Source organism: Vanacampus margaritifer, chromosome 6 (assembly GCF_051991255.1).
Source record: "Vanacampus margaritifer isolate UIUO_Vmar chromosome 6, RoL_Vmar_1.0, whole genome shotgun sequence".
In the NCBI taxonomy this organism is placed as follows: Eukaryota; Metazoa; Chordata; class Actinopteri; order Syngnathiformes; family Syngnathidae; genus Vanacampus; species Vanacampus margaritifer.
The window spans coordinates 19741810-19769704 of NC_135437.1; the positions used below are offsets into that span (position 1 = coordinate 19741810).

Consider the following 27895-nt stretch of genomic DNA (forward strand, 5'->3'; position numbering starts at 1 on the left):
CTAGATGTAATCACGGAAAAGATCCTAGCAGATCGTTATCACAAAGTGTCTGTGCCCGAGGGATATTTGAGTTCAAACAAAGGTTATTCAGTGATATCACAAATTTGCATGAAGGGAAACAAAAGCTGCCGTGAGTTTGAAACGTGCCACCTAGCAAGCTAACTGCCTCCATTCTGCCGGCACCAGCAGCAAAACGCAGACTACTAAGAATAATTCCAGTTTACTGGGTCGAGTGCGGTGATTTATTCCTCCTCGAGTGCCTTGTAATCACGGTGAAAAGAACAAACCGTGGTAGTACATCACCTGCACATTCACCTTAAGAAACCGACTGTGAGGTGATTATTTTCCTCCATTTTAGCACTTTCCAGCATCTTTATGGTTACCAATGAGGGCGCGCGCTAGTTTTTTTTTTTTTTTCCCTTGGCTGGTGTCGCCTCAGCAAATTGTGTTCCCTTCTGTCTAAGGAATGGACACACGAGCAGGCCAGAGTAGTTTAGAGGCAAAGTAGATGTCTAATCTTGTGCAGATAAGGCTAAAATGGAGCTTTATTTGATGGCAATTGCAAAATCTTGAACCGAAGTTTGTAGCTTGTGCTCTGGGCGGCCTACTTGTCGTACTTGCTAATGCGTAGCCGTACAGTAACATGGGAATGCAGCATAAGAATGAATGCTATATATATGTAGATATGATCTGGGTTAGATATTTCACCCAATTTGGGTTACTTCTGACTCAGCAGTTTTAAGGCCTGCATTTTACCATTGAACCTAGTGGAACATGTTAGATATTATAACATTTTTAATACTTCATTTTATTTTACTAGCCATTGTTACACATTATGAACATTCCAATTCTTTATATTAACCTTGTCGAGATGTTTTGTGTCCTTAGCAGAGCAGATGGTGTTGATCTCGGTATGGTCTGACCTTAGGCTGGTACACACTGATTGGTCCAAAATTCCTTGTTTTATTTTGTACACGCACATTTCGGTCTTGAAAACAAAATTTGCTTTGAAATAACACACACACACTCTTTACTTTCTTCATCAGTCACGGCCACCGTAAATTTGGTTCAACTTGTTTGTGAGATTTTGTTATGGGGAAAAATAGAACCTATACAGTCCCGAACACACACCCAAATCTGACCTTGTTTACGCCACTGCTCACGGAAAAGTACCAGAGAGTATGTTTAGTCTATAAATGAAAAGGAGGAGGTCTTTTTAACTATAAGAAGCTATTGTACACGTAGAAGAGTACATTTGACACTCTGAATCCCACGATGTTTAAGTGATGATAGAGGCTGTTATTTGTCCAGAGATTCTCTGTTTTTATTAAATCATTTTTGCAAAAGGTGTATTTTTCTTACATTGAATCTATCTTCATTTTTGGAACACGCAAAGAGGACAAAATTCCTTAATTCCTTCAAAAACTCACTAAATTATCATTGTTATTTTTAAAGGACAGAAAAAGACGCACCTATTAATCTAGAACTGCATGGTCGTTGACAACCACGATGCCTAATTGCCATCCTCCCAAATGTTAAAGAAAAATAAATATTAGGGGTGTGGTTCTTTCCACAAAAGACGATTCAATATGTGTCTCAATACATGGGGTACGATCTGATTGAAGGATGTAACGATTTAGTTTGGTTCGATTCAGTGGGATACGATTTGATATGGTATGGCTATAGCTTTGGTCGTGTGTTTATTAATATAATCTTTCTTTATATAAATTTTATTAGTATATAATTTGTGTTTACAAAATCAGGACTTTTCTGCCAACCACTGATCAAGGGGATGGCCACGAATAGCTAAAACCCTCGTATAATTGACGGCTATTGAAATGCATGGGGAAAAAAATGAACCCAAATAATTCTTCAAAAAACACTGCTAACCATTAGATATATCATGTATTGTCTTCTTTCGCGGAGACAATTAATGACCTAATTGATCAATCATCAGGCAAATTAAGACATTATAGGCAATCACCAATTTTGCATAAAATGCTAAATAACGTCTGATCTCGATCCAGCCGATCAGATCGGAGTGAAGTCTATATAGTCTAGTACAGAGGTCCCCAACCCTGGTCCTCAGGGACCGGTATCCAGCCTGTTTTCCATGTCTCCCACAGCCAACACAGGTGGAGATCGTTATCAGCCTTCTCCAGAGATTGCTGATTAGCTGATGATATGAATCACCTGTGTTGGCTGTGGGAGGCATGGAAAACAGGCTGGATACGGTCCCTGAGGACCAGGGTTGGGGACCTCTGGTCTAGTATATATAAAAGGTCAAACCAATTTATATCTGGTCTAGATCTCTCTTAAAGGACGATTTGATACGGTGCGATACGATTCAAGAATGATTGAAATGTAATGATTTGATTTGTCAAATCAAAGCCAAATCGTTTTTTTTTTTTGTTACAGCCCAAATCTTGTAAATTTGTCACAGCAAAGAAATATTGTGTAAACAATCTTGATAAATGTCCAAATACGTAAAATGGGGGTAATCCCATATTGCCAGGATTGGGCCTTCACTCATTTTTTACTACTGTAAAAGCATTTCCGAGGACGTAGCTTTCAACGGCTGCAAGTATCCATGCTGTCCACAGATGTCTGTTTTATTTACTGTGAAGGAATTTCAGTTGACTGCGGCTGACAAAACAGGCAGCCACTGAAACACTGCGCTGGTCTCAAGCACCCGGGGAAAAGATTATCTGCTTCTCCAGTATCTCGCAGTCACAGATCAGTCCATCTTCAAAAAATCACATCCACAGAGTGCCAAACAGTGCCATGTGGAGAAACACAAAATTCGACGCTATCTTTTTTTTTAACAACAAAGCCAGAATCCACTCCGGCTCGACTGATTACAACATCGCCGGCAACATACAGAAACCGTCAGTTGGAGCTCTGATCATGCGTTTTACACTTTGTGTCATAACAATGCAGGCTTGGCAAGCCTCCTCATGACAAGCCAAGCAAGCGCAAGCTCTCTTTTCTCACCGCAGCGGACCGCCAGCAGGAAACATCCACGCACATGCCAGCAAATAACAAGCGGCGCAAAAAAAAAAGAGGAGGACGAGAGCCCTTCATCCGTCCTCTGCGTCCTCGTCCTCGTCTGCACACCCTCGAGTCACAGCGCAGAGGCGGCCTCGCCCCAATCTCGCCTTTCGCACACTCCTCCCTTCATTTTCATAATCAGCATCAAAACCGTCCTCAACCTCAAGGTTGTCATTATTATTATTATTATTATTATTACATTTTTGAAAAAGTGCAGATAGAACTTCCCCGCGCCCTCGTTCGGAAGGCAGGGCAGTAAAGGAGGATGGGGAAGCGATGGCAGTAAGAAGAGAGAAAGAGAAAAGAGAAGAAGACTTCTGAGTCGCGTTGCTAAAAATGCACGTGCGCGCGTACGCACGTGCGCTCGCAGGCATACGTTAACACGGGTGGCGCCACAGAGGCAAACGGCTCGGGAAGATGGAGCGATCCTCTGAGATCTTCAGCACAACAGGGCAAAACAAGAGCACGGGGCAGCACGAAGAATTCAATCCACGAATTGAAGTGAGCGCGCACATCGGAACGCATGCACACAAAAAACAGCACAAACTTGGCGTCGCCTTTGTTGCGAGAAGATTTGAAAGCGGTTCCCTCCTTCGCCGTGAAAAATGACATCATCGTAGCGTCTGGGATTTCGAGCCGGGGTCTTCTTTTTTCTCTTTCCGTGTTCAAGGGCTTATTGTCTGGAAAAATCAGGAGTGATCCGTCTCATGAGTTTATCGCGTTCCCGCTTTCCCGGCTTCGGAAAAGTTCAGTACATGTACAGTATATTCTTTTAACCTCTATTTTTGTTTTTGTTTGGAGCTACAGCACAGCACCCACAGCACACAGACGACAAGTGGAGGGACGGTGGGTGGGGGGATGGGGGGGGAGGTAGGGGACCACTAATATTGTGCCAGGGGATACGAAAGTGGGAACAATAAAGAGGAAATGAAGGAATAGAAGAAAAAAGAGGAGAGGGACACGAGTATCAACAAAACCATCTTGAACTCAGCTGGTTTCATCAAAAATTGCTTTTGACGACTTAGAGGAAGTCAAACCAAACATTCTCTTTCCAATAATATATCGTACGCAGCCCACTAGCCTAAATAAAGCAATCTGAATAATATTGTGTTTGTAGAATAAGCTAAGCAGCAAAAGCCATTTATTTTTATCCATCTAATGGGGCGGCCATTTTGTCTTATAATGACAACATAGTTGCTCACGGCTCAGGTAACGACCAATCAGCAGCTTGCTTGTTTTCTGAAGCTGAGCCGTGATTGGTTGTTACCGGAACCCCTGAGCAACTGTGATGTCATTTCACTGATCTGAATATATGACTGGATAGCCGATAGCTCATACACGCCCGTGCAAGCCGTTGAAGAGACAGGGCGGCCATCTTGTTCCTACCATTTCGCGAGCAGACTACTTTATAAACTATACGGTATGCGTACCGATTAAACAGATACAGCTCGTAGGCAGTTAGTTTAGGGCTGGGGGGTGGTCTCTAATTTTTAACAAGTAAAAAAAAAAGAAAGAATGAAAACGTGGGCTGTATGTGCTGCTTTGAAACCCCCCTTTTTCTTTTATCGCTCAGTTCCTTAGACCCCAATATTAAATCTGGCAGAGGCATCTAATGTTGAATTACAGTTATAATTTTTTAATAAAAAAATACGTTTTCTTCTGTAACCATCATTAAGCATATCATTTACTGTATACATGCATTTAAGGCATGTTGTAAAATGTCTGAAGTCCTCTTGTTTATGTTTATCATAAATCATGCTGTTTCCACTAAGTACTGTCTCAAATGTTCTCCAATTTCGATACTGTAAATGTATCGTATGCCGAGAAACGTTTCTTGGGAGGAGCAATATGGCGGCCTCGCGGCTTCAAAAGTCTTGGCCTGTCGGCTATCCAGTCATGTATTGAGATCAGTGTGTCATTTACAGCAAGTAACAAAATGGCCGCCCCCTCAGGTGCATAAAAACAGATAGATTTTGCTGCTCAACTCATATTCCACAAACACAATATTAATCTTTATTGATTAAACGGGGCTGCACAGAACATATTATTGTAAAGGAAATTCATGAGTTGACTTCTTAAACCAAACATTAAACCACACGAACTGTAAGTAAAAGGAGGGAGCAACATAATGGAAGATACGGCACATTGGAGGCAAATGACTGGAAAGATGGATAATATACCCTATTTGTATAGGGGGAGGGGGTCCTATATAAACCTAATATATTCATCATTATGTACATACAGTACATACTAGATAATATTGTGTTCCTGGAATTGTCATACACTTATATTCCGTATCACTTAAGATTCTCTGTGATCCCACGGGACTGGCACCTTCAGTGGGTCAGTGGCTGCAGTGCAGTTCAGGACCAAGAGGCCCGCATATTGAAAGAAAAGATTATGCCTCACTCCACAAAAGTGCAGAAGAACCACGTCAAACAGGAGAGACTAAGCGGGTGAGAAACGGAAATGGAGACAGGAGCGTACGAGAGGAGGAGGAACGAGAAGAGCTGGAGAGAAACAGGAGAAAGAGTTTAAAGGTTTAAGAGAGCGGATGGCTAATTGTACCCGTGTTTCGCGGCCTGGCAGCAAGTCAGTCTTGTGCATAAGGACGGGACTGGGAGGAAGAGAGAGTGCGGGGAGAGGAGGGGCCATGGAGGAAGGTGGGCGGTGCCATCAGGCCTTGAGGGCGTGCCACTGGGCCACGTTGGTGCGCGGCCGGGCCAGCATGTCTTTCCAGTGCTTGACTTCTGCTGGACCGCTCTTCCACGACAGGTAGATCTAACAGGAGCAAGGAAAAACATGGAATATCTTCAAACGGAAATGGAAAAAGTCCATTTACCCTCAAATTTGCTTACTCATCCTGAAATCTGACTTTGCTTGATTTAATTCAGGGATGTGATTTGACCAAAGTGAAATTATCTGAAAATTTAGCCGGGGGTCTGGGGGCCGCTGGCACCCAGCTAGGTCCAGGGAGGCCCCCCGGAGCTCATGGGTTTTCCGTGTTTTTAAGTACTTTCAATGCACTCACATGACAAAGAAATAGACAAAACAACAGCATAAATTTTCAATGTATATTGAACTATCCCATATAAAATGGCAGTTTTAGTCAACTCAAAATCAGTCACATTCAAAAACATTGGACTGCCTTTGCTTTTAAAAACTATCACTGAGAATATCATCATATCTAACTAATGTGATTACTAAGTTAACACATAAATAATGTTGAAGAGTTCAAATTTCATGAACAAATAATTGTATCATGACCAAATGAAAAGTAACTCATATTAGAGCATACCACAAATGTCTTTGTTATAGCAGAAGATGTTATCTGTCGGAGTCATGTGCATACACAATGAACTACTAAAAAAAAAAAAAAAAAAAAAAACGGAATTTTTTGGGGGGGCGGAATTCCGCGAATTAGTGGAAAAATCACATCCCAGTTTAATTGGACCTTCTGCCTCTATACAGCGCTGTTGTAGCAACAGGAACAAAAATACAGTATTTGTAGGGCTGGAACAATACAGTATAACTTTCGTATCCACAATGACTTTATTCGAGGAGCAAATTTCTAACTCTTTCACTGCCAATGACGGCCATAGACGTCAAAGATCGATTACATTTTTTTTTTTTCAGGCTAATCCCAGGGACCTGAAACAAGGATTTTATCAGCTAATAAAAATATGACAATATAACAAAAGAACAAATGGTTTTCTTTGTCTTATACATAATCAAACATTTTTATATCTTCTGTTCACATTATGATTAGCAAAGTATTTCTCATGTCTGGAAACATAGCTAAATAGATTTTTTTTTTATTTATAAAAAATAAAAGATATGACCTGGAAATCTCTAGGACTCTCTTATGAAAACAAACTACATTATATTATACTATATTAATTTACGTTTAACTTTACAGGCCACCCCTCTTGGCAGACGGTAATTCATCCATCAAACTGAGCTCTCAGAATGCGTTTTTTTTTTTTTTTATATGTTAAAGCCATACTGTACTTAGCTGTTAGCAAAGACCCGTTCCCTTATGGTTGTGGTAGAAATTTGTGCCGGCAGCTTTCTGCGAGAAAGCCTTTCTATTTGAAAGGCTTCAGGATGTCAAGTGTAGTTTAAAGTATAAATAGCTTCAAAATCCATTTACTGATGTTGTCTTTGATTCAGGACACTGAGCTCTTAAACCTGTGTGAAATATTGTTTTTAACGTGGAACTTTGATTTTCAGTTTTGTGTTAAACTTTGGTCAAAACAAAAAAAAAAAACGAACTTAGAAAGACTAAGGAATAATAATTCACTTTGAGGTTATCACCTTGTTAAAGGTTCAACTAATTACCTAAAATAACAGCTCTGTCTCCGTCTCCAGTTTTACTGCTTCCGGCAGAAACCAGACTCTTTCAATAATTGACATTGCTGTATGCAAATGTGCCATAGGGCGCCCCAGAAAAGTCAGCATATCCACTTATCATTTAGACGTCGAGGACAGCCGTGCTGTCGCACAAAAAAGTATAATATTACTTCAATCAAGTGACAGTGAAGATGACTGATGATTTTTATCTGTATGCTTATGCGAGGATCGTAAATATTCATGAGGGATGGTATCCTTGCGCCAAACTTTGGACGTATTTACATTTGCGTGAAAATCTGAAGGGGACACTCCTGTCGTAATAAAGGGCAACGACAACAAAGCCTACAAGCCAGACTTTACCTTGCCGATAACATCATTGCGGCTGAGTCTGTCCTTGTCCATGACGGTGATGATGATGGTGGTCTCCCTCAGCACATGGGCGGGAACGTCGAAGGGGAAGGACTCGTTGAAGACGGGATTGAGACAGCGCTTCATCGTCACCGTCTTTTTCTTCTCTACGCGCCTGTCTTTGTGCATCAGCCACACCTTCACGTATGGATCTGCAATTGGGAGGCAATGCGCAGCAGGTTATCGTATTGTACATGTAAGCGATGATCGAGATGATTTTTATTTTACTTGCACTTTGGCAATTCCCTCTTAATCACTAACGACAGCAGCGATGCAGAGACATAGTTTGAGATCAAGGTCAACAAGTTTTTGTGGAAGCGCTGAAAGGTTTGGAGCCTGTGTGAATGCTAAGAAGGACAAAAGCATCCATACTTATTTTCTATTATTGTTCCTCTGTCACTCATTTCGAATGGAAAATATGTTTAAAAAAAAAAAATATATATACATATACATATATATATATATATATGCATATATATACATTTATGCAAATATTGTTTATATATTAGGGCTGTCAGTCGATTGCACATTTCAATCGTATTTGCTCCCAAAAACGTCTAAATATGTTCTATTTTAATGTTTTAAGTGTCCCAAATACGTATTCAAACGTTTTTTTTATGTTTATTTTTATGCTAGAGCATACAGAAGACTTTGAAGCAGCATCTGACTTGAAGAGTTCGCTTAAAGCAATGGTTGCTAATACATAAAACGACCAGCAGGTGGCAGCAGAGCAAAAGCGATCAACCAGGGCCATGTTGAAAAAAGCTAATTTACCCACAGTTCTAAACAGATTTGTGAATAATGATGAAACTACATTCTTGCTGCAAAACAGAAACAGATAGAAATATACATTTTTCCTGATTAAAGAAGAGTCTCTAATCTTTCTTTTGGTAGTTTCCATGTTTTTATAGCAATAGAACACAATATTCGGTTGGCCTTGCAAAATCAGTCAAAATCCAGTAAAACAGCAACAAGGGGGTTGCTTCAGTGAAAACGTCTGGGAATAAATGAGTTAATGGTTTTTAATGACCCACAGAACCCCTGTTTATAAATATTGAGCAAGCGTTGTGCAACATCACATAATCCAAAGTCGCTCGAGGGTCCCATGACTGCTGAGCAAGGTTTAGAGAAAGAAGAGAAAAAGCAAATAATAAAAAAAAGTCTACCTGAGGTGCCCCCGATATCCATGGCTTTGAGATTACGGGCTTTGATTATGTTCACAGTGATGGTGTTGGCGGTGGGATTATAGCAGAGAGACAACAGCAAGTCCCCTCGTCTCCCCTGAGGGACACGGAAACAAACACATGTTGGTGCGTGGCATAAATCATCTATCAACTAATATCTGATTTCATAAGGGAATATCAAATAATTTGGTTGGTTAAATTAACTCAGTTAAAGATGGATGGCATTGGTATGTTCAGTAAAAAAAAAAAAAACACCAATTAGACATCATCAGGCTGCCCCTCCCTCTCTTACACTGCCATCACTGCAGGGCTTCAGCTCCTTCCAGAAGGTTTTGATCTGACCCAATTCCACCTTGTTAAGGGGGATTGAGACCTCTCCAATGGGGTCATTCCTGCTGAAGCGGTCGTAGTCCAACACCTGAAGGTAAAGTGTGCGCTCTCTCACCTTCTCATAGGGGAAACCTAAAACAGAGGCAACAGATGCGATATGCATTAGTCTCGATTTACTCTCTCAAACCACTAGAGGGACTAATTATAATAACGACATACTTAAGAGTGCAATAATGCTCATGACTCAACCACATGTCAATCAAATCTCAAAGTTAACCCTAAATAGGATTTCCTGTCACATCAAGTGCTAATAATGAGGATGACAGCATTCTGGTGGGCGAAAATAATTAATATTTAACTCTTTGACTGCCAGACGTTTTCAGAAAAGGGATGCCGTGGGTGCCAGTCGATTTAAGCATTTTGACTGATCTTTCAAGGTCCACAGAAAATTAAACACACATATTACCAAATGAAAGATTGGACTCTCATCTTTCATCATTTTTCTCCCAAAAAAACAAAAAAAAACTTGGTGAACGTCTTTTAACGTCTTTGGCGCTCCTCCGTAGGATTTTACTAAACGTTATTTAACGTTTTTGGCAGTCAAAGAGTTAACGGAAAATAGCCCGAAAAATCTCCAGCAAAGAGACAAAATAGAAAGTCAGCATGCCAACATGCCGGCATCTGAAATGTAGATTCTCATATCCGGTTAGTAGCTAGCCAGATCCAGCAGGTGGTGCAGTGGTTAAACTCGTTTGAATTTTTCATAAAAACACTGGCCTCATAATCCTTACAGTTCGGATTTTCTTAGTACGAGTCTGCCTGACCGTCTGTGCTCCAGGCTCATACTGTGCCCCCCTTTAAGGAGCAGAATTTGAGCCTTGTTTATGCTTCTTTTCATCTAAGAAACTGGGTGTGCTTGAAAGGCAACCCGCCAGGCTTCCTGCTCTGTCTCCCTCTGTTGGTCATTGTTGTTTTCATGTTTCTTGAACGGGTTGTGGTTGTCAGATCTCCCGTCCTTTCTCTGCGGTGTGAGGCAGAAAACCTGCTGCACTATTGCCATGGATACAGTAGAGTAAACATGACTGACAATTCTGTTACTACTGAATCGCAAAGTGCGTTGGATGTATTAAAAAAAACAAACATTTAAAGAGCAGATTTACTAGAATAAGGCCTTGAATGAATGAATAGAAAAATGCTACACACCCTCAAAGAGGAAAGTTTCATTCCAGTGGGGGTTGAGGTTCTTCCTCTTGACCTTGGTCTCCAACTTGTGCTTCTTATCAGGCAGCAGGTAGATTTTGACGAAGGGATCCGAAGTACCGGAGAAGTCCTTGGCTGGGAGCTCCTGGCCCCTGAGAAGTTTGACAGTAAGGGTTGTGTTCTGGAAGCTGTAGCCTATACTGAACTGGATCCGACCCAGCTTCTCACTGATTGGCCCCTCGCCGTCATCGTCCTCTGAACCTGGAGACAGCTGTAAGGACCGAAAGTAGTGCTGTCACTATCGACTATTTTTAGAATTGATTAATCTACCCATTATTCAATCGATTCGACTAATCAGATTCATTTAAATTTTGCATTAAAGTGTAATAAAAGCACCCCCCCCCCCTGATTACTGTTTGTTAAAGTATTAGTATAGTGACTAAAAACAAAAAGGGTTGGTGTTGTACTGTGTTACCCGGATTGTTTTCCAAAGTAAAAATTGATGTTTGAAAACATCTTATTTTGATTAACTCATTCACTCCCAGACATGGAACCTACCAAAAGAAAGATTGGTGTCTCTTCTTTCATCAGGAAAAAAGTGTATCTCTATCAGTTTCCGTTTTGCAGCAATTAGCATTAGAATATAGCTGCGTTTCATCATTATTCACAAATGTTTTTACAACACTGGGGAAAAGAGCCTTTTTTGCAACATGGCCCTGGTTGATCTCCTATACTCTGCTGCCACCCGCTGGCCGTTTTTGTAATAACTACCATTGCTTCAAGCATTCTCTTGAGTTCAGAGGCTGCATCAAAGCTTTCTGTATGCTCTAGCATAAAAAAAAACATAAATGTATAAATGCATCTTTGGGAGCATGGTATTATTTAAAATAGAACATATTTATACGTTTTTGGGAGCAAATGAGTTAAATACAGAAGATAATGCATGCAGGACTACAGAAATCAGTAAACAATTACTGTTGATATGCTGAAATCAGAGGATTTGGACAATTTTAAATGACAAAATGTCTCCAAACAATTACTTGATTATTAAAATAGTTGTCGATTAATTTGATTACTTGTCGATTAATTTTGACAGCTCCAAGCGCATGTGACACACGCAACGGTTGCAAAAAAAAAAGCTCATGCTGAAGTTAGTCTTACCATCACCATGTCTCCAGTGAGGGAGTTAGCCAGGTCGGTAACAGAGGAGTGTCCGTCGGCATCAGGGGGTTGACCTTTGGGACTGTTGGCTGGCTTGTTGCCCCTGGAAGCACAAACACACATTGACCGACGGAACTACGTAAACCCGCCTCCAGAAAGAGAGAATGTCTGAGTCCAGCCTCCACCTGAAAACTACCTATCACAAAAATCCAATTGAGGCCAATTTTGTTTAGCGACAGATGTCACTTGAAAGGTGATTGCGCTTTCTCTTGCTTTTCTTTGAGAACCGCCAAATCAGATCTGCCAAAAAATCCACATATTAACAACGGGTGCTAGAACTGAGGACGTTTGATGGAACTTGGAATCTGAAATGACTGTACATATGTCCGGTGTGGCAAACATCCAAACCTCCAACAAAAAAGTTACCTCCAAGTAAACACTACAGTGAAAATGAAGCACTAAATTTGTATTCTTGAAACCAATTCAGTAGCCATCCATTAGTTCCCTGGGAGGACATGGACAAGACACCCACATTTAAATGACACATATAGACGACAAAGACATTGCTAAAAAGACACAGGACAAACAAATACAGCAACGTGTAGAAGACGAGACATTTAACACGACGTTTTGTGTAGTGTGTGTTTAAATCTGCATGATTAGAAACAAAATAAAAACTTGAGATCTGAGCTGATATTTAAATAGGAATAGATTTCAACACCTGTTCCTTTAAATGTTAGAAAACATTAAGGCGGAATCAACACTCGGACACATGAAAAGAAGAAGGTGTACAGAATGTAAACAGCAATACAATTAAGATAGTTGATATGAAATTAAAGAAAGAGAATGTGAATATCCGAATGTCTTGACCGATACAATGTGACACTTTGGAAAACGGCACTCCATCAACGGACAGGTTTAAACACTCAAACACTGTTAGGCACCAAATGAACAAAAGAGAAGAACCACAGAGAAACCAATCAAATGAGAGGATGCGGAAGGTTGAAGACACAAAGTCGACAGAAATCATAAAGACTGTAGATAAGAAAGAAAAGCAAGCAGAGAATCATTTATCTGTATAAGAAGAGATAGCAAGTATTAACAGCATGAACAGTGAAGTCACAAAAAACCCAAAAACAAAACAGAGTGAGATTGTTACAAACACCACGTTAGAGAGAAAAAAGAGAGAGCTGCAAGAAAAGATAGGGAATGAAGGAAGGAAAGCCTGGAAACACAAGAGAGGCTTAGTTTGGTCAGTCTGATAAGTATCAAAGAATAAGATACCAAAAGAAAGAGATCTGCACACAAAATCTATCTAACAGTAGACAAAGGGGACACGCATGCTGAAGGGAGAGAACGATAAAGAAAAGGACAGTAAATACAATTGATCATCAGCAGAAAAGAAAACATGATAGAAATAATCATGGAATCAAAAAAAAAAAAAAGTTGTCGGAGACCAAAAAGAAAATGTCAAAAGAGGAAATGCACATTTAGAGTGTCACAAAAGAGGGTGTCATGTCAACTTGTGTAATTCGAGCCTGATTTCCCAACCATTTAGCAACACTCTAAAAGTGAGGACCGGGATCACAAAGGCCAAAGCACAAACTGGCATTGGCTACATGTGCATATAGGACATATGCAAGTAGGTGTCACTCACGGAGTGAAGGCAATGCCTTGGACAGGCCGGAAACAAAGAGCCCATCAACAAGTCTGTCTGTCTGACCAGCATCTGTCAAGTTGATTTGAAATTGAAAATCTTTCATGGCTTGTTCCAAATTTGGAGAGCTTAAAGGTGTTCATGTCGATTTTTCTCTCTTTTTTTTTTTTTTCCAGACACAAGGACAGAACTGGGGAAAATATACTGACAAAAAGACAGACAGAAAAAGCGAGCAAACAGGACAAGCACAAAATCACAACCAGCAAAGGAATTGGAGCAAGAAAGGGTGGAAGGAGGGATGTTAAGCAATGTAGCACCCTATAATGTCATCATTTTCTCAGAATGTAATGGCGCTTGAAATTGTAAATTTTATTGCACTTAACTCAATTAAAAACATAACAAAACCCAATGTAATAACTTCATAATGTACAAGAAATCCTGACAGACATTATAATACTTTTACCTATATGTAATGCTTAATACATTATTATTATTATTATTATTATTATTATTATGTAATAAATCCTTTATTACGCTTTCAGATGGGTCTTTTTTCTCAAAACAGATAATGTGATATATATTCATTTTCAGTCCAAAGTTCCATTGTGTTTTGAGAATCTAAAACTTAAATACATTCACAGAAAAAATTGGAGTGTTCAAATGTTGGTGTTAAATGTTCCAGAGTTGATATCAAACCCCCAAGTCAAATTTTAACACTGTCTGATTTGAATGGAGGTCAGTGTTAGAGTTATTTGCGTTGATTCATTTAGGGTTCAACTAACTCTGCAGAGAGTTCATCTAAATAGGCTCCGCCCACTTGGTTCAAACTTCTATGCTGCAAAGATTTCTGGGAGTTCTAAGTGTTATAGTGAAATGTACCTGTTAGTTTTTATTTACCAATGTTATGTTCATGTTTGGTTGTTAATCAAAGCCACGTTACGTTCGCTGCTACATCAAAGTATTTTGTTGTTATAATAACTGGGCAATAAGGTATTACATTATTGTTAAACTGTTATTACAATATCAATCAATCATTTTTATTAGATTATTGCGTTTGTATTATTATTTTTGATCAAGTTAAGTGCAAATTTAATTACATTTTCAGGCATTATTACATTTTCAGGAAATTATCACATTATAGGGTGCGACAAACAATTCCAGGGGTGAGGGGGCTAGTCATCATTGGGGTGTTAGTTGGATTAGTTGCCAGGGAAGGTCATTCCATTTCCAGGGGCCTTCTTTTCATTTTTTTTTTTTCTAACTGCAGGCAACAGGTTAAAGGCGAGAGAAAAAGACATCTCAAGCTCTAAACCACAATTTGAGACTTAGATCAAAGGAGCTGTGAAGCAGAAGGTGATGCTTAGGATTTAGAGTAAAGCAAGGCTCCTCCCTCCTCCTCCGCCTCCCAAGTATCGATGGGGGAGTCAACATCCTCAATTATTCATTCTCCTTCATGCTTCACTCAGGGCTTCATTGCATTCTCAGATTGTAGGAGCTCCTGGAAGCAGGGCAATGGCTTTCCTACCAGCACCTTAGGTGGTCCTCTGCTCCAGTGCTGCTTGTTCTTTTAACAAAGTGGCTGGTACCTCACATTAGTAGCAGGAAATACTTCTGTCCTCCAGGTCTTATAATGTATCATGAATTTAAATTAAGGGTTGGTTTCAGGCTTATCTAATCTCCCCAAAAATCGATGAATCGAGGCATTATGGCGCCAATGGCGATTCGGCCTGACCCCGTGGGGCTTGATGGAGATCTTGTTGATGCGTTAAAGCCTGCAGTTCCCTACAGTAGCCAGTAGAAGGCAGAGTCGGCCCAACCAGATTCCCCTGCAGCTCAGAAAGTGGGCTGTTGGCATAGCAACGGCTTTTAGAAACATAGATCATACATATTGGGATTTAGGGGTTAGGGCAGGGGGGGGCATTTGGGAGTGGGAACGGGGGCAGGTGTATTCAGAGGGGGGGCAGCAAACAGGCAAACACAATGAGAACGAAGAGTTTAGGATATATGACAGGTACGGGTGAGAGCCTCGCGGACACACACACTCACACAAACACACATGTGGAGGCAGGCGGGGCCACTGTGGGTTTCACCGTCCTGTGATACTATCCTGTTTTTGTTACCTGACCGAGGGGAGGGCCAGCAGCTCGAAGAGGGGTTGGGGGTAGGGGGGAACGACACTCCGCTTCAAGGCTGGAGAGAGACGCGGGAAACAAAAGCCCAACCCAGCCCCTCCTTCTTTTTCCCCTCCCCAAGACACACTCAAACCCGCCTGAGACCATGCGATGACGTATTTCAGCTACACGTCCGGGGCCATGGTGGAAACTCCCCAGGACGGACGGCACAGTCACAGCGAGAGCAACCGCTCACACAGCTCATCATCCACATGAACGTTCAGCCAGTCATCCCTGCTGCTGCTTGACCCTCCAGACCAAAACTCGGATGCGCTCACTGTTAACTAATTGCTGCCTGCGTGTCAGGGCTGCTGCAAACGTGACTTAAATAGCAACGTCTGCTGAAATCCAATTTCATGAAGAGGCAACGCGGGAGGCACTAAATGTTTCCCAGCAAACGAGCTCCTGAATGCTGTTGCGCAATTTTTTTAAATCACGGTTGTCGATTGAAGTCCTGTAGCCATGGAGAATACGATCAGATTGTCCAAAGCTAATTGTCCGGACAATCAATGACAATCCAGAGCCTTTCAATACTGTCTGTAATTTTTACTCCGAGTTTAACTCAATCACTGCCAGCCCAGTTAAAATGGAACTTTGACGTCTATAACCGTCAATGGCAGTGAATGAGTTAATAGATTTCTCTAACATTAACAGATCACAACAGATTTTTAAAAAACTCCTTTACTGCCAAAAACATCCATTGACGTTAAGGACACGCCCACTGTATAACGGCAATAGCGCCAAATGACGTCAATTACGTTCTTTTTTCTCAATGGGCAGTCAACGTCTTGTGCAGCGCTGCTTTGTGAATGGGGTTGTGAAAATCCAAAACCACTATGGCCAGGAGATGGCAGCATTGTATCTCTTTTCAATGGGCTCCGAGTATCAAATTACATGAAAACATGGCGGATCTTAGGAAATAAATCGTTTTCAAGGATGACGTGAATGATCAAACTCTTTGTCACATTAAATCTGATTCACATAGCGTTACTAAACAAAAAAAATATTAGTGTCAAAGTCACTGTTGTGCAGATAATGTATCTTTTCATAAAAAGCTTGTTTTCAAATGTTTTCCATTTTCGCTTAATGTCACTCAAATTATCTATTTTCAAATGGTAATAACTAAACAATGGAATAAGGTAGAAACTGTTTGTTTTTTCTAATGAAAGAATGGAATCCAATCTTTCATATGGTATCCACCATGTTTAGGTAGTCACATGTCTACCAGGCTCGTACCTGCTGACGGGCCCACATACCGCTGGGCACAGCCTCCCATTGCTCAATTGGAAGGAAGATACCACATGAATATAAGTATGTAAACTTCTTTTGTGTTCATGCTAATGCTAATCCCAAGGAGATGTACACATATGAACGACAGCCACAGTGATAGGAAGATTCAGGGGCCAAATTAATCAGCACGCCTGGAGAGAAAACTGATTAGTCAGGGCTGAAAAGCTCCCGTGATTGGAGGCACATAGTGTCAGAGCAGCAGTGTTCAAACTAATCCAGTGATTCTCACAACATGTGGTACAAGGGCTCCCTCTAGTGGTACATGTAAGAATCACTGCCTAAGTCCAGCTAAATTATTTGTGCTTATCTTTTATGTTCTCGTTTTTTTGATGATCTTCACGATATTGTATTTTAATGTCTCACATTCTGCTGGTACTTGCTTTTCTAAATTAAAACCGGGAAACTATAATTTCTTTGAAAATTAAATAGACAATAAATTCTCACCAGGAACTATTTCTAAATTTAATCGCTAGTCAATCTGGTTGTTTAGCTAATGTTAAATGCTATCTTGGTTGACAGTTCAACAGCTGTAAATAAACCAATGCACTCGTCATTATCCAACCTTTTTTTGAAGCTATTCTGGAAGCTGGCTGTGCCGTTTACCTCGTGTCAGTCCCACATTGTCACATTGGAAATATGCTGCCAGAAATACTCTTGACAGGCGACCGCTGCATTAGGCTAGTCGAACTATAGTTCCCATGATTCTTCGACAAGGAAGCAGGAAGTAGTTATATTTTTGGTATGAACACACCTGATAGCGATTTAACGGCTAAATTCTTTTTATTTGATTGTAATTGATTGATACGTATATGGCCCAAAGAATTGGCTTACTGACTGGAATTAAAAATAAATAAATAAATAACGGGACACCAGGGCGGGACCTGTGTAAAAGTGCGACATTGGGGCTAGCGAAAAGACCCAGTTAATCTGGGATGTCTGGTCCCCTTATGTAAACGTTTGCGAACCACTGGTTTAATTAATTCGTATGACATATTTATTTTAACTCATTCAGTCCGAGCCGTTTTCACTGAAGCAACCCCCTTCGCTCCCGCCTGTTTTACTGGATTTTGACTGATTTTGCAATGTCCACAGAATATTGTGTTCTATTGCTATAAAAACATGGAACCTACAAAAAGAAAGATTAGAGTATCTTCTTTCATTATTATTCACAAATCTGTGGGCTCTGCTTGATCTCATATACTCTGCTGCCACCTGCTGGCCGTTTTTGTAATAGCAACATTGCTTCAATTGTTCTCTTCAGTTCAGAGGCTGCATCAATGCCTTCTGTATGCTCTAGCAAAAAAAAAAAAAACATTAAAAAACAGGAATACATTTTTGGGGACCTTGGTAAGATTTAAAATAGAACATATTTATATGTTTTTGGGAGCAAATGAGTCAAATGCATAGATTTTTTTTTTTCAACGTTAAAGGTCAAAGGTCACAGCCTCCATCTATATTGTTTGATTTTATTGTTCACATCGACAGTAAGTAAACGCCACGCTCATCTCATAAAATATACAATACATTATATAACCCACTTGGTAATAAACAGACACTCTCACAGAGTGCATGCCATCTTTCAGGCTCGGAAATTTGCATCTATATCTATTAATATCTCCCAGATGTATTCTAAAACAAGCAACGTCTCCGCTGGCTTACACCAAATGATGCAACATCCATGCTTGAATAATTGAAAGGCCACAGGCAAGTGGATTGAATGTTAATGCGGCACAAGTATACATCCCGCCTCCCCTGTCCCGAATTTCCATCTTCATTGGGCGTCTGACTCGCCGCTCACACAGAGATCTAGATTCAAAGCTCTTGGGGAATGTGGCTTCTCTTTATAGCAACACTGGAGGATCCTGTACTGTATAGGTTCACTGAATCGCAACAGAATTGTATGAGTAAGGACCAATGAGGCGTTAACAAGCCACTTTAACATTCTAATTAAGCTTTCTAATATCAACAGCCTATGGATGCCTGCGACATAAATATCTCAGCACGCTTGCTTCCAGTCAGATTTTCCAGTCCGGCTGAATTTACGCGTTCTTTTGTCCCGCAATCATGCCTACGCCCCTTGCATTTCTCTGGCACGTCAGAAAATTGTTTGTTCAGCCCAAGCTCCACCCCATAAACTCATGGCCATGCAGAACGCGTTTATCGCATTTCCATCGTGCGATGGCACATACACAAGGTCAGTGACAGCGCCTAATGAACGTCGCGGCCTGTATCAGCTTCTCACGGCCGGTGGGGATGATGCCGTGTTCGTCCGGATGGCTTTCAAGCACAGCAAAGGAACAATTAAGCATTAGCACGCTGCTGAAGGGCAAGGAGGAGGCCCATTAAGCTGATATTTGACCCTTTGATACATTACATACATGCACTGTTGATTACTAAGCAAGGTTAAGTGTGTCAGAATATACTCCATCATGAGATCAAATATAGACCTTTTATCAATTAGCAAGTTTAACGTGGAATATTGATTTTGCAGTTTCGTACACTACGAGGCAGCAAGTCCGAGTCTCATGTGGATGATGTGAATGAATGTGCATCATTTTTTCTTATATATTGCAGTATTTAAGCTCTGTAATTGTAAAGAATATTAAAATATACCTGTTGATTGTTTAACAAGTCTTTATAAACTTTTTGACAAACTCTTACTCAAATTTGTGGAGTAGTGCAAACACATCATGAGAGTTGCATGTGATCCATTGGAGAGTTACACGAATAATCCACTTCAGCTTGATGTTTGACTTACGCCATCAAAATGTTGCTCATAATGCCAAATGGTTTCTCTATATGGACAAAAGTATGGGGACATTTACAGGAAATGAGCATGGAGGGAAATATGGCAATGAAAGTTTCTGGGAAGACTTTATGTTTTGCGCCATTCATTCCGAATTTATGATGCTATTTGTCTCAATACTATCCATTTAGAGTGTATGGATATGCGACAAGCGCATGAAGGGCATGTTTGATGTAAATACACGTTTTTTGATGAGATGGAGAACGTGAGATGAAAGCGAGTGCTGTTGTGTCTCCAGCTCGAGGCAGCTTCCAGATGATAATAAGCAGAATGCAAAAAGCTTGATCGATTCGATCATAGTCGCACATCTGTGAAGTCAGCACTAACGCTACAGGGAATCATAAAGTCCCAGAAAGTGTTCCCTGAGCATTAATAACACACCACGGATTTCGTTTGAGCCTCTGTATTTAGCATCCAATTACAGTGTGGCTGAATCGCTCATTAAAACACTTCAGTCTGTAATTTGTCAATAGACAAACAAAACAATAGGGAGCTGTAGTGGTTAACAGCACAGGTGAAGGACACTCACCAAAAGGTTACGACATTCAAATATTTCAATATAGCTAAAAAACGCCTTGACCATTTTTTATTCTATTTCTAAGAAATTACTTGAGCTTCGGGTTAATCTACACGCACTCAATCATAGCTAATCAAGGTGAGCAGTTGAGCCTCTGTGCTAGTGCACAGAGAAGCCTCACTGTGCCTTTCTTTTGTTGCTCCTATTAGTGGATTTCACAAGCCATTAAAGGAGGTTTCCAGGTGAGCACAATGGCTGGAAAAGTCAGACGTAATATGCAGGAAATGGCAGAAAAGGCTAATTCTCTGTGGCTGAATTTCACACTAAGCCTGGGCAACGGAGATACTTTTGATGTTCATAAAAGAGGTGTGCTTTCACAAAGAACACTTTCATATTTGCAGTGTTACATTAACCCCGGGGGAAAACATGTCATGGGAAAGTTTTGAAAGCACTTAAAGGGGAAGTCAACCCAAACATTTTCTTGACAACACTGTGTTAGATGCAGCCGCACTACTCTAAACAGGGCACTCCGTGTTATGACTGTGTTTTGGGTGAGGTCAATGGGTCAGGTCATGAGGTCATTGTATTATGACGTTGATGTTGTCAGTTGTTTTTGCAGTTACTATGTCCCTTACGATGATAAAGATGATGATGTATTAGCCACCTCTTAGTTTGTCTAGTCTTAATACGGTTACTATGTCCCCTAAGATAATAATGTATGATGATGTATTAGCTATTCTTAGTTTGTTTAGGCTTATGAAATATGCAGTTATGATGTCCCATATCATGATGATGATGATAATGTATATATTTAGCCATTTTGTCTAGTCTTATGCAATTGCAATGTCCCATATGGTGACGATCATGTTGTATTAGCTACTCTTAGTTTGTCTTGTTTTACACAGTTACTATGTCCCTTATGATGATGTTTGATGACGATGTATTAGCCGCTCTTAATTTGTCTAGTCTTAATGCAGTTACTATGTCCCCTATGATAATGTATGATGATCAATTAACCACTCTTAGTTTGTTTAGTCATATGCAGTTGCGATGTCCCATATGATGATGATGATGATGTATTTGCCTCTCTTTTTTTGTCTAGTTTTACACGGTTACTATGTGCCTTATGATAATGTATGGTGGTGATGTATTAGCCTCTCCCTTTTGTCTAGTTTTACACAGTTACTATGTCCCTTATGATAATGTATGGTGGTGATGTATTAGCCACTCTTAGTTTGTCTAGTCTTACGCAGTTATTATGTCCCTTATGATAATGCATGGTGGTGATGTATTAGCCACTCTTAGTTTGTCGTCTTATGCAGTTACGATTTCCCATATGATGATGATCATGATATATTAGCCACTCTTAGTTTGTCTAGCCTTACGCAGTTACTATGTACCATATGATAATAATGAATGATGATGATGATGTATCAACCACTCTTAGTTTGTCAAGTCTTATGCAGTTTCTCTCTTATGATGATAATGTGACAATGTCAGTTGCTTTGCAGTTGCTATGGGCATGACTCTTAGTTTGTCTAGTCGGTCCTATTTTATCATATAGGTCTTTATTCTGTCATATATAATTGCGCATTGCACTAGCAAGAGTTACTGAAAGACATTTTGTCAGTGCGTCTAAGTTCCTTAGGCGAGATTTTCTCTTAGCACGTCAAGGTTTCCTGTCCCTACTCTTCTATGCAAGCTGTTCGTCCATGTGTTCGAGGTTGCATCCATACATCCAGGACTACTCTCTCCGTCAGGTTTCTCCGTCACGTCTTCGAGGCCCCCGTGTCTTGTCTGTTTGGGTCCAAACGCCGCTGATTCCAGCCCTGCGCCCTGTTGTGACTTTGTATTTTTGTACTCTGTTTCCCAACTCCTTTATCTTTATCTGTGTTTGGGTCCTAATTCCTCACCTCACGTGACATACTGAATAATATTGCATTTGTGGCAAAATGGCCGCGCCCCCTGAAATGGATAAAAATTGATTTTGCTGCTTAATTCATTTTCCACAAACGCAATATCAATCAGAATGTTTAGACTAGTGGAGGCACATCCGTACAGCACATTATTGTAAAGAAAATGTGTGGGTTGACTTTAAGGTTCTAACTTGATATTAAAGTAGGAGAGTGTTTGCCTTTTGCTAAAAACATTTGCAGCATGTTGGGATGCTCAGACGGCCATTATGTTGTCCAACAGATGTGTAAAAATGGTTAAAACAGCTATGTCTTGTAATACAGCGAATTTCATGTCTTCTCTGTCTCATGCTGATGAAACACCTGCGAGTGAGACATAATTGGTGTGACGAATAATCAAAATTTGTTCACCCTACTACGCCATTTCAAGGCGTGTGTCACATCATGTACCTCCAAATTGTCTCCAATTTGTCACAGAATCAGAAGTGAGGTTAAAAAGAGATTAATAGGCCAGCGGGGGAAATCAAACGTGCCGCTTATGCCAAGTATTGGATTTCACCGAGGTACCGAGAGGGTACAGATACTGTAAAACTGACCACATTCATGCACAACACGCTCAGTGCACTTTGAGCATTTTGTTTCACAAGAACAAACCACTGTTGTAATTTGTAATGCTTGAAATGTTTCCTACCACGACCCCCCCCCTCCCATGCTGCAATTCCTGTAAAGAATGCAAAACCAATTATTTTGGGAGATGAGTGTAATGGATCCTCATAGATGAGTGGAAATCTTTTGGCTTGTGGTGCGTAAGGTGGCAGGCAAGGAAAGGGTTTATTTTTAGCAGCATATTTATGTAAGCGACGAACATGTTGTGGAATAATGAGAAGGCTCTCTGGGCCCTTGGTGGAGCTACAGAGACGGGACTCTCAGAGCAGCAGAGGGTGATTGAAGGCAGCTAATGAGCATGAGGCAAAAAAAAAAGACAGCAGAAGTAGAGCCTGGAATAATAAAAGCGTGAAAATACAAAGGAAATGTGATAACTATAGGGGGTGGCAGGAGTGAAATGACAAACAAAAAGGTAATGACAACACGGAGGAGAATGTCAGTGTGATACAGGGGATGATTATCATCCCAGATTAAAAAAAAAAAAAGATCACTAGTTGAGAAAACACAATTTGATGTGATTGGTTCTAATGTGTGGAGAAAAAGGACTGGCGCACCAGTGGGTGCAAATGATCCTGCTTCTCGTGTAAAGTAGTTCTTCATTATTGTTTTTACAGCTAACATCCAAAGTGCTTTGCATTTTTACTCATTTCAAAATTGCAGCCATCTTTTTCCCCGCGTGTGGTTGCCCCGTCATCTCGTTTTATTTCTGTGTATATCTACGGTCTTATTTCAGCTACAGTCTTTATCACAAAGCATTTAAGTGCCGTGACTCACCACTAGACAAAACTACTCTCCTCTACCTTGCTGCGGAAATCCTCTCTAAGCTTGTTCTTCGAGATCATACCCTTCCCGTTCTTTCATTTGCCATCCTTTTCAGTCTCCCAAACACGCGCACTCGCGCACGCTCATACATTATCTGGTACCTCTTCTCGAGGGGGGGCTCCTGACTGGCTGCTGGGACTGGCTGCTGTGTTTCTTGCAGGTCAGGGAGATTGGCAAAGTCGTCTTGCTCGGCCACACCGATGGCCAAAGACAGGACCACCAGCTTCCCTTCACTGGCTCCCCAGGAAACAAAAATCAGATAAGAGAGAGACAAACGGAAGAAAGGAGAACAGATGCAAAGTGTCGAGAAGTCGAGCACACAAGAAGGTGTGGCGCAACGTGGGGGGGGGGGGGAGAAGAGAAGAGAAGTCAATTAAGGTGCATGAGGACAGACAGCAGCACGGTGACAGGACATTTCAGGACCTTATAAGAAGGACAAGTCACAATCATTAAGAGAAACTTCACCACATTAGAGAACAGTAACGCTGTCCAGGGAAGGATATTAACGAACCTGAAATAAAAAACAAATGAAAAACTAATAATTATGGCACTGAGTGCTATTGAAAATCTCTGCTGAGACTGAACTAGCGACGTGTGTTTGACTAAATTTCCCTCAATGACTGGAGGGGAAATTAATAATCTATTAAACCATGTCAGTGTTGCACTGAGCTGTACAATGCTGACTAGAGGAACTGGTATCGTGTGGATGTAGCTCAACTTCCAAAAGTTTTACTTTTAACGATTCGAACAGCCAATTAGCAACATTCGCGTGAATGCTTGCCAAAGTAGCGAATGTTGGATGAAAAATCAGGGGTCACCTCTATTATTAGCAACATTTAGTGACTTTTAGCGTCGCTAACAGACAGTAAGCAACATTTGTGTGAATGTTTGCGAAAGTAGCGAATGCTGGATTTGCCAACTTCTCTGACGAATCTTAGTGAAAATCAGGGGGGGTCGCCTCTGTCAGCGACTTTTAGATAATGAGAACAAACAAATGCACAAATGTTTGCGAAAGACAGTTAGCGACTGTGAGCGACTGTGAGATTAGCAACTATTTGCCAATCCTTTGCCACTGTTATTGAATGTTTGGGACTTTTTTCCAACTCCGGTAAACTCTGGTAAAGTAGCAAGTGAATCTATGGACCCAATCCTGTAAAAAGGGTCAGCAAACCTTCCTCAGCATTCAGATTTCTTTTGACCACGAGGAAGCGGAGTTAGCATGTTCATGACGACATGTCTTACAATTGTTTGCAAAGGCTTACAACTGTTTTGCAAACATTTGCAACTGTTTGCAGTACACTAAATTTGCATTATTTGCGACAAATAAAAATGGCTGTGAATACATTTTGCAAAATTTTATGAAGCCTGACAGAACCTAACATTTGCTGTGTTCGCATACATTCACCACTCAGTGAGATGCTAGCTTTAAATATCAGTTTATAAATTAGCATTTCAATCGCTCAGCTGAACAATCCTAATTTAGTTCAATTGCATCATGACTCTGCAGGATACCATTACAAACCTCATGTGGATACATTTGTTTTATCAGTTGTACTCATGCAATATTCACTGAAAAATAAAGGAAAATGTCAATTAAATGATATGCTGTAAAGAGTCATGTAAAACATTTTTTTTTCCCATAACCCTACTAACAAAAAAACTGGTAAGAAAATTACCTTTGTGGCAGGGAATTAAAGACTTAACTTGACACAGACATGAACTAATTCAGGCAAACTGTAAGTGAATAATTAATGCATGTTAATGGATGTAATGTTCAACACATTCGAAAGTAACATCCATGCACTGCACATCTTTCGCCAAACACGTCCTCCACCCAATATGGCTGCTGTCGACTTTGGCCAGAGTTCGGATTGAATTAAGCCTCATTACAAGGATCTGGACTAATTGTTTCTATTTGAGTGACATAGCGTCGAGAGGTGCTCGCCGTGTGTCGCCGCTTTCTGGGTCACTGCTCTCTCGCTCGCCGTGCTGCACTCCTCACACTTCACTATTCAGCCACACTTCCTCCCGCAAATCCCCCGCATCCCTATCCCCTTCGTCTTAACCGTCCTGCCTCCTCATCGCTCCCCGCCGCCTGTCACACACACCCACGCTTCTATAGCTTAAGCCGCTGATGCCACTACTGTACCTCCGCTTAGAAAATATGCTACTGTCAGACTGCAGAAATAGATCCCCCTTTTGCTTCACAATTTTGCTTTTCATACACGCAATTCAGAGCTTTTCTCGCAAAAAGGATTAAGCTGTTTAATCATCTTTAGCTGCACATATATATCAGTAGTTCCCCACCTTTTCTGTCGTCCTAGCAGATGAAGGTACGTCCCCGGTCATAATTTGTTAACCAAAGATGTCCCACATTGCTCACTTTAAAAAAAAACTTGAGGCTCTTATAAAATTGGTAACCCAAATCTGTCCAATGAATTTCAACAAGAACCTAAAACAGCTAAAGGATTACAAACGGCTGGATATAGCATGCCCAGCTAGCAACTAGCATTAGCATAAACTTTTTGTTGGGCGTACTTTGAATTGGCATTACAGTAGGCCAATTCTGATACACATGTCATCCAATCAAATAACTGGTCATTATTTTCTTAGTTTACCATCAACATCCATATTGGTTGTCACATTGTAACATGTGGCGGTGTGAGCGGAGGAGGTAGCTAACTAGCTAGCTATAGTCACGTGCTATTAGATAGCAAAAGGAACAAAAACTTGTAGATTTTCACAGGTACTTGTTCGCCATAATAATGTCTGTTATAACTCATAAAATACACTCCTAAATATTTCAATTAGTTCCAAACATTGCCTCAAAATAGTAATATTTTCTTTTGACAAAACAATGAAAGCTCCTTGTGTTCACATTGACTTTCTGTTTAGGGATAATCATTGTTGTGTCAACTTTTTTTTTTTTTTTCATTTTACAACTCCATCCAGCCATCTATTTTCTATTCCACTTGTCCTAATTAGGATCGGGGAACAGCTGGGGCTTATCACAGCGGACTTTGGGCTGCTTTCCAGGCAATCGCAGGGCACAAATAGACAAATAATTCACACTCACATTCACACCTAAGGGCAATTTGGAGTCTGCTATGAACCTAACTTGCAGGAAGCCGGGATATGTGGAGAAAACCCAAATATGCAAAATCCACAAGGGAATACCAGAGCTGAAATTCAAACCATGAACTGTAAGGCAAATGTGCTAGCCACTCGAACACCATGCCACCCTTAATAGTTTTAAACTTAACTTTTTTCATCAAATGAATTAGCAGTTTTCCATTTGCTGTGCACTCTTCAATACAATGGTACAATGCGTGCACAATAGAGTGAATGAATAGCTATTGGCCCGCACTTGTTGATGAAGGCATTTACACTTCAGCAAAACACTCCAACTCTCAAGGTAAAGGAAGATGAAGTGAGAAAGGTAACAGACATTCATGACACCAGGACAAATCATTGATTTAAGGCTTAAAAAGCAGTTGCATCTCTCTTGAGATCCATTTAAAAAAAGAGCTGAAAGACCCGATATATATCTGTGTCAACGACTTTGACAATTTCACTCGACAATGGTTCACTTGTTTATCAGAAATTGAAATTAACTATTGCGAACGTTGTCTTGTGTCTACTACTGCACTGCTCTGTCATCAATCATCCGAAGTGTTTCTATTGCGCAGAAAATATAACAATGACCTCTACCTCACATTAACAATGATGAGTTGACTATTATGGGCAGTTCACTCAATGACCTTGGCGCTTGCGTGTGCTACATCGCTAACGCCCATTGAGCTGAAGGCATTAGTCTGGCTGTGTCATTCACATACGCCCGCAGAACCATAAACCTCACATAAAAGGGCAGGCTAATGTTAAAAAAAAGACTATTGTAGCACAGAATCAGCGCAAAGGTACAAAGAAGATACTGTATGCAGTACCTCATGCCTTCATCACCCCCTCCTCCCCTGTGTGACTCCATCCTCTTATGGCCAAAAGTAACAATACGTTGGAGACGTAATGGTGCTGTTGACATAAGATCAATGCTTCAGCTGCTTAACCCTTGATCTTATACTGATGCACAGTGACACGAGGCCTGGTGATGCGCCCTTGCAGACTCACGTCAGTGTCCGAGCAGCCCAACCCGCCAGCCCAAGTTTACCATTAGCACGAAAGTGAGCAAATGTCCCCAAAAAGATGGACAAATACTTGAATAAAATATGGATTGGGCCTACTTGTGTGTTTAACCGCATTTAATAGTCAGTCCAAAGGATGGCAGAGAAATAACATCATGTAATTGAGTGTGACTGTATGAATATAAACTAGAGATTCTCACTGACATCTCATGAATATTGTAAACTCA

The 27895-nt window shown here is 40.7% G+C and overlaps 1 protein-coding gene across 4 annotated transcripts in view; it reads right to left on the reverse strand.

Moving 5' to 3' along the window:
* Positions 1–2269: 2269 nt before the first annotated feature.
* Positions 2270–27895, reverse strand: part of syt7a (synaptotagmin VIIa) — a 102948-nt gene continuing 77322 nt past the window's right edge. For 3 of the 4 annotated variants that reach the window (XM_077567776.1, XM_077567777.1, XM_077567774.1), the window contains 7 exons: positions 23631–23762; positions 11688–11790; positions 10530–10797; positions 9289–9458; positions 8979–9093; positions 7765–7964; positions 2270–5832 (listed from right to left, as the gene is read on the reverse strand). In XM_077567776.1, the coding sequence (XP_077423902.1) occupies positions 5728–5832; positions 7765–7964; positions 8979–9093; positions 9289–9458; positions 10530–10797; positions 11688–11790; positions 23631–23762 (1093 nt within the window). In that variant the 3' untranslated portion in view covers positions 2270–5727. The remainder of the gene's footprint in view (positions 5833–7764; positions 7965–8978; positions 9094–9288; positions 9459–10529; positions 10798–11687; positions 11791–23630; positions 23763–27895) is intronic. The other variant, XM_077567775.1, reaches the window with a different exon arrangement.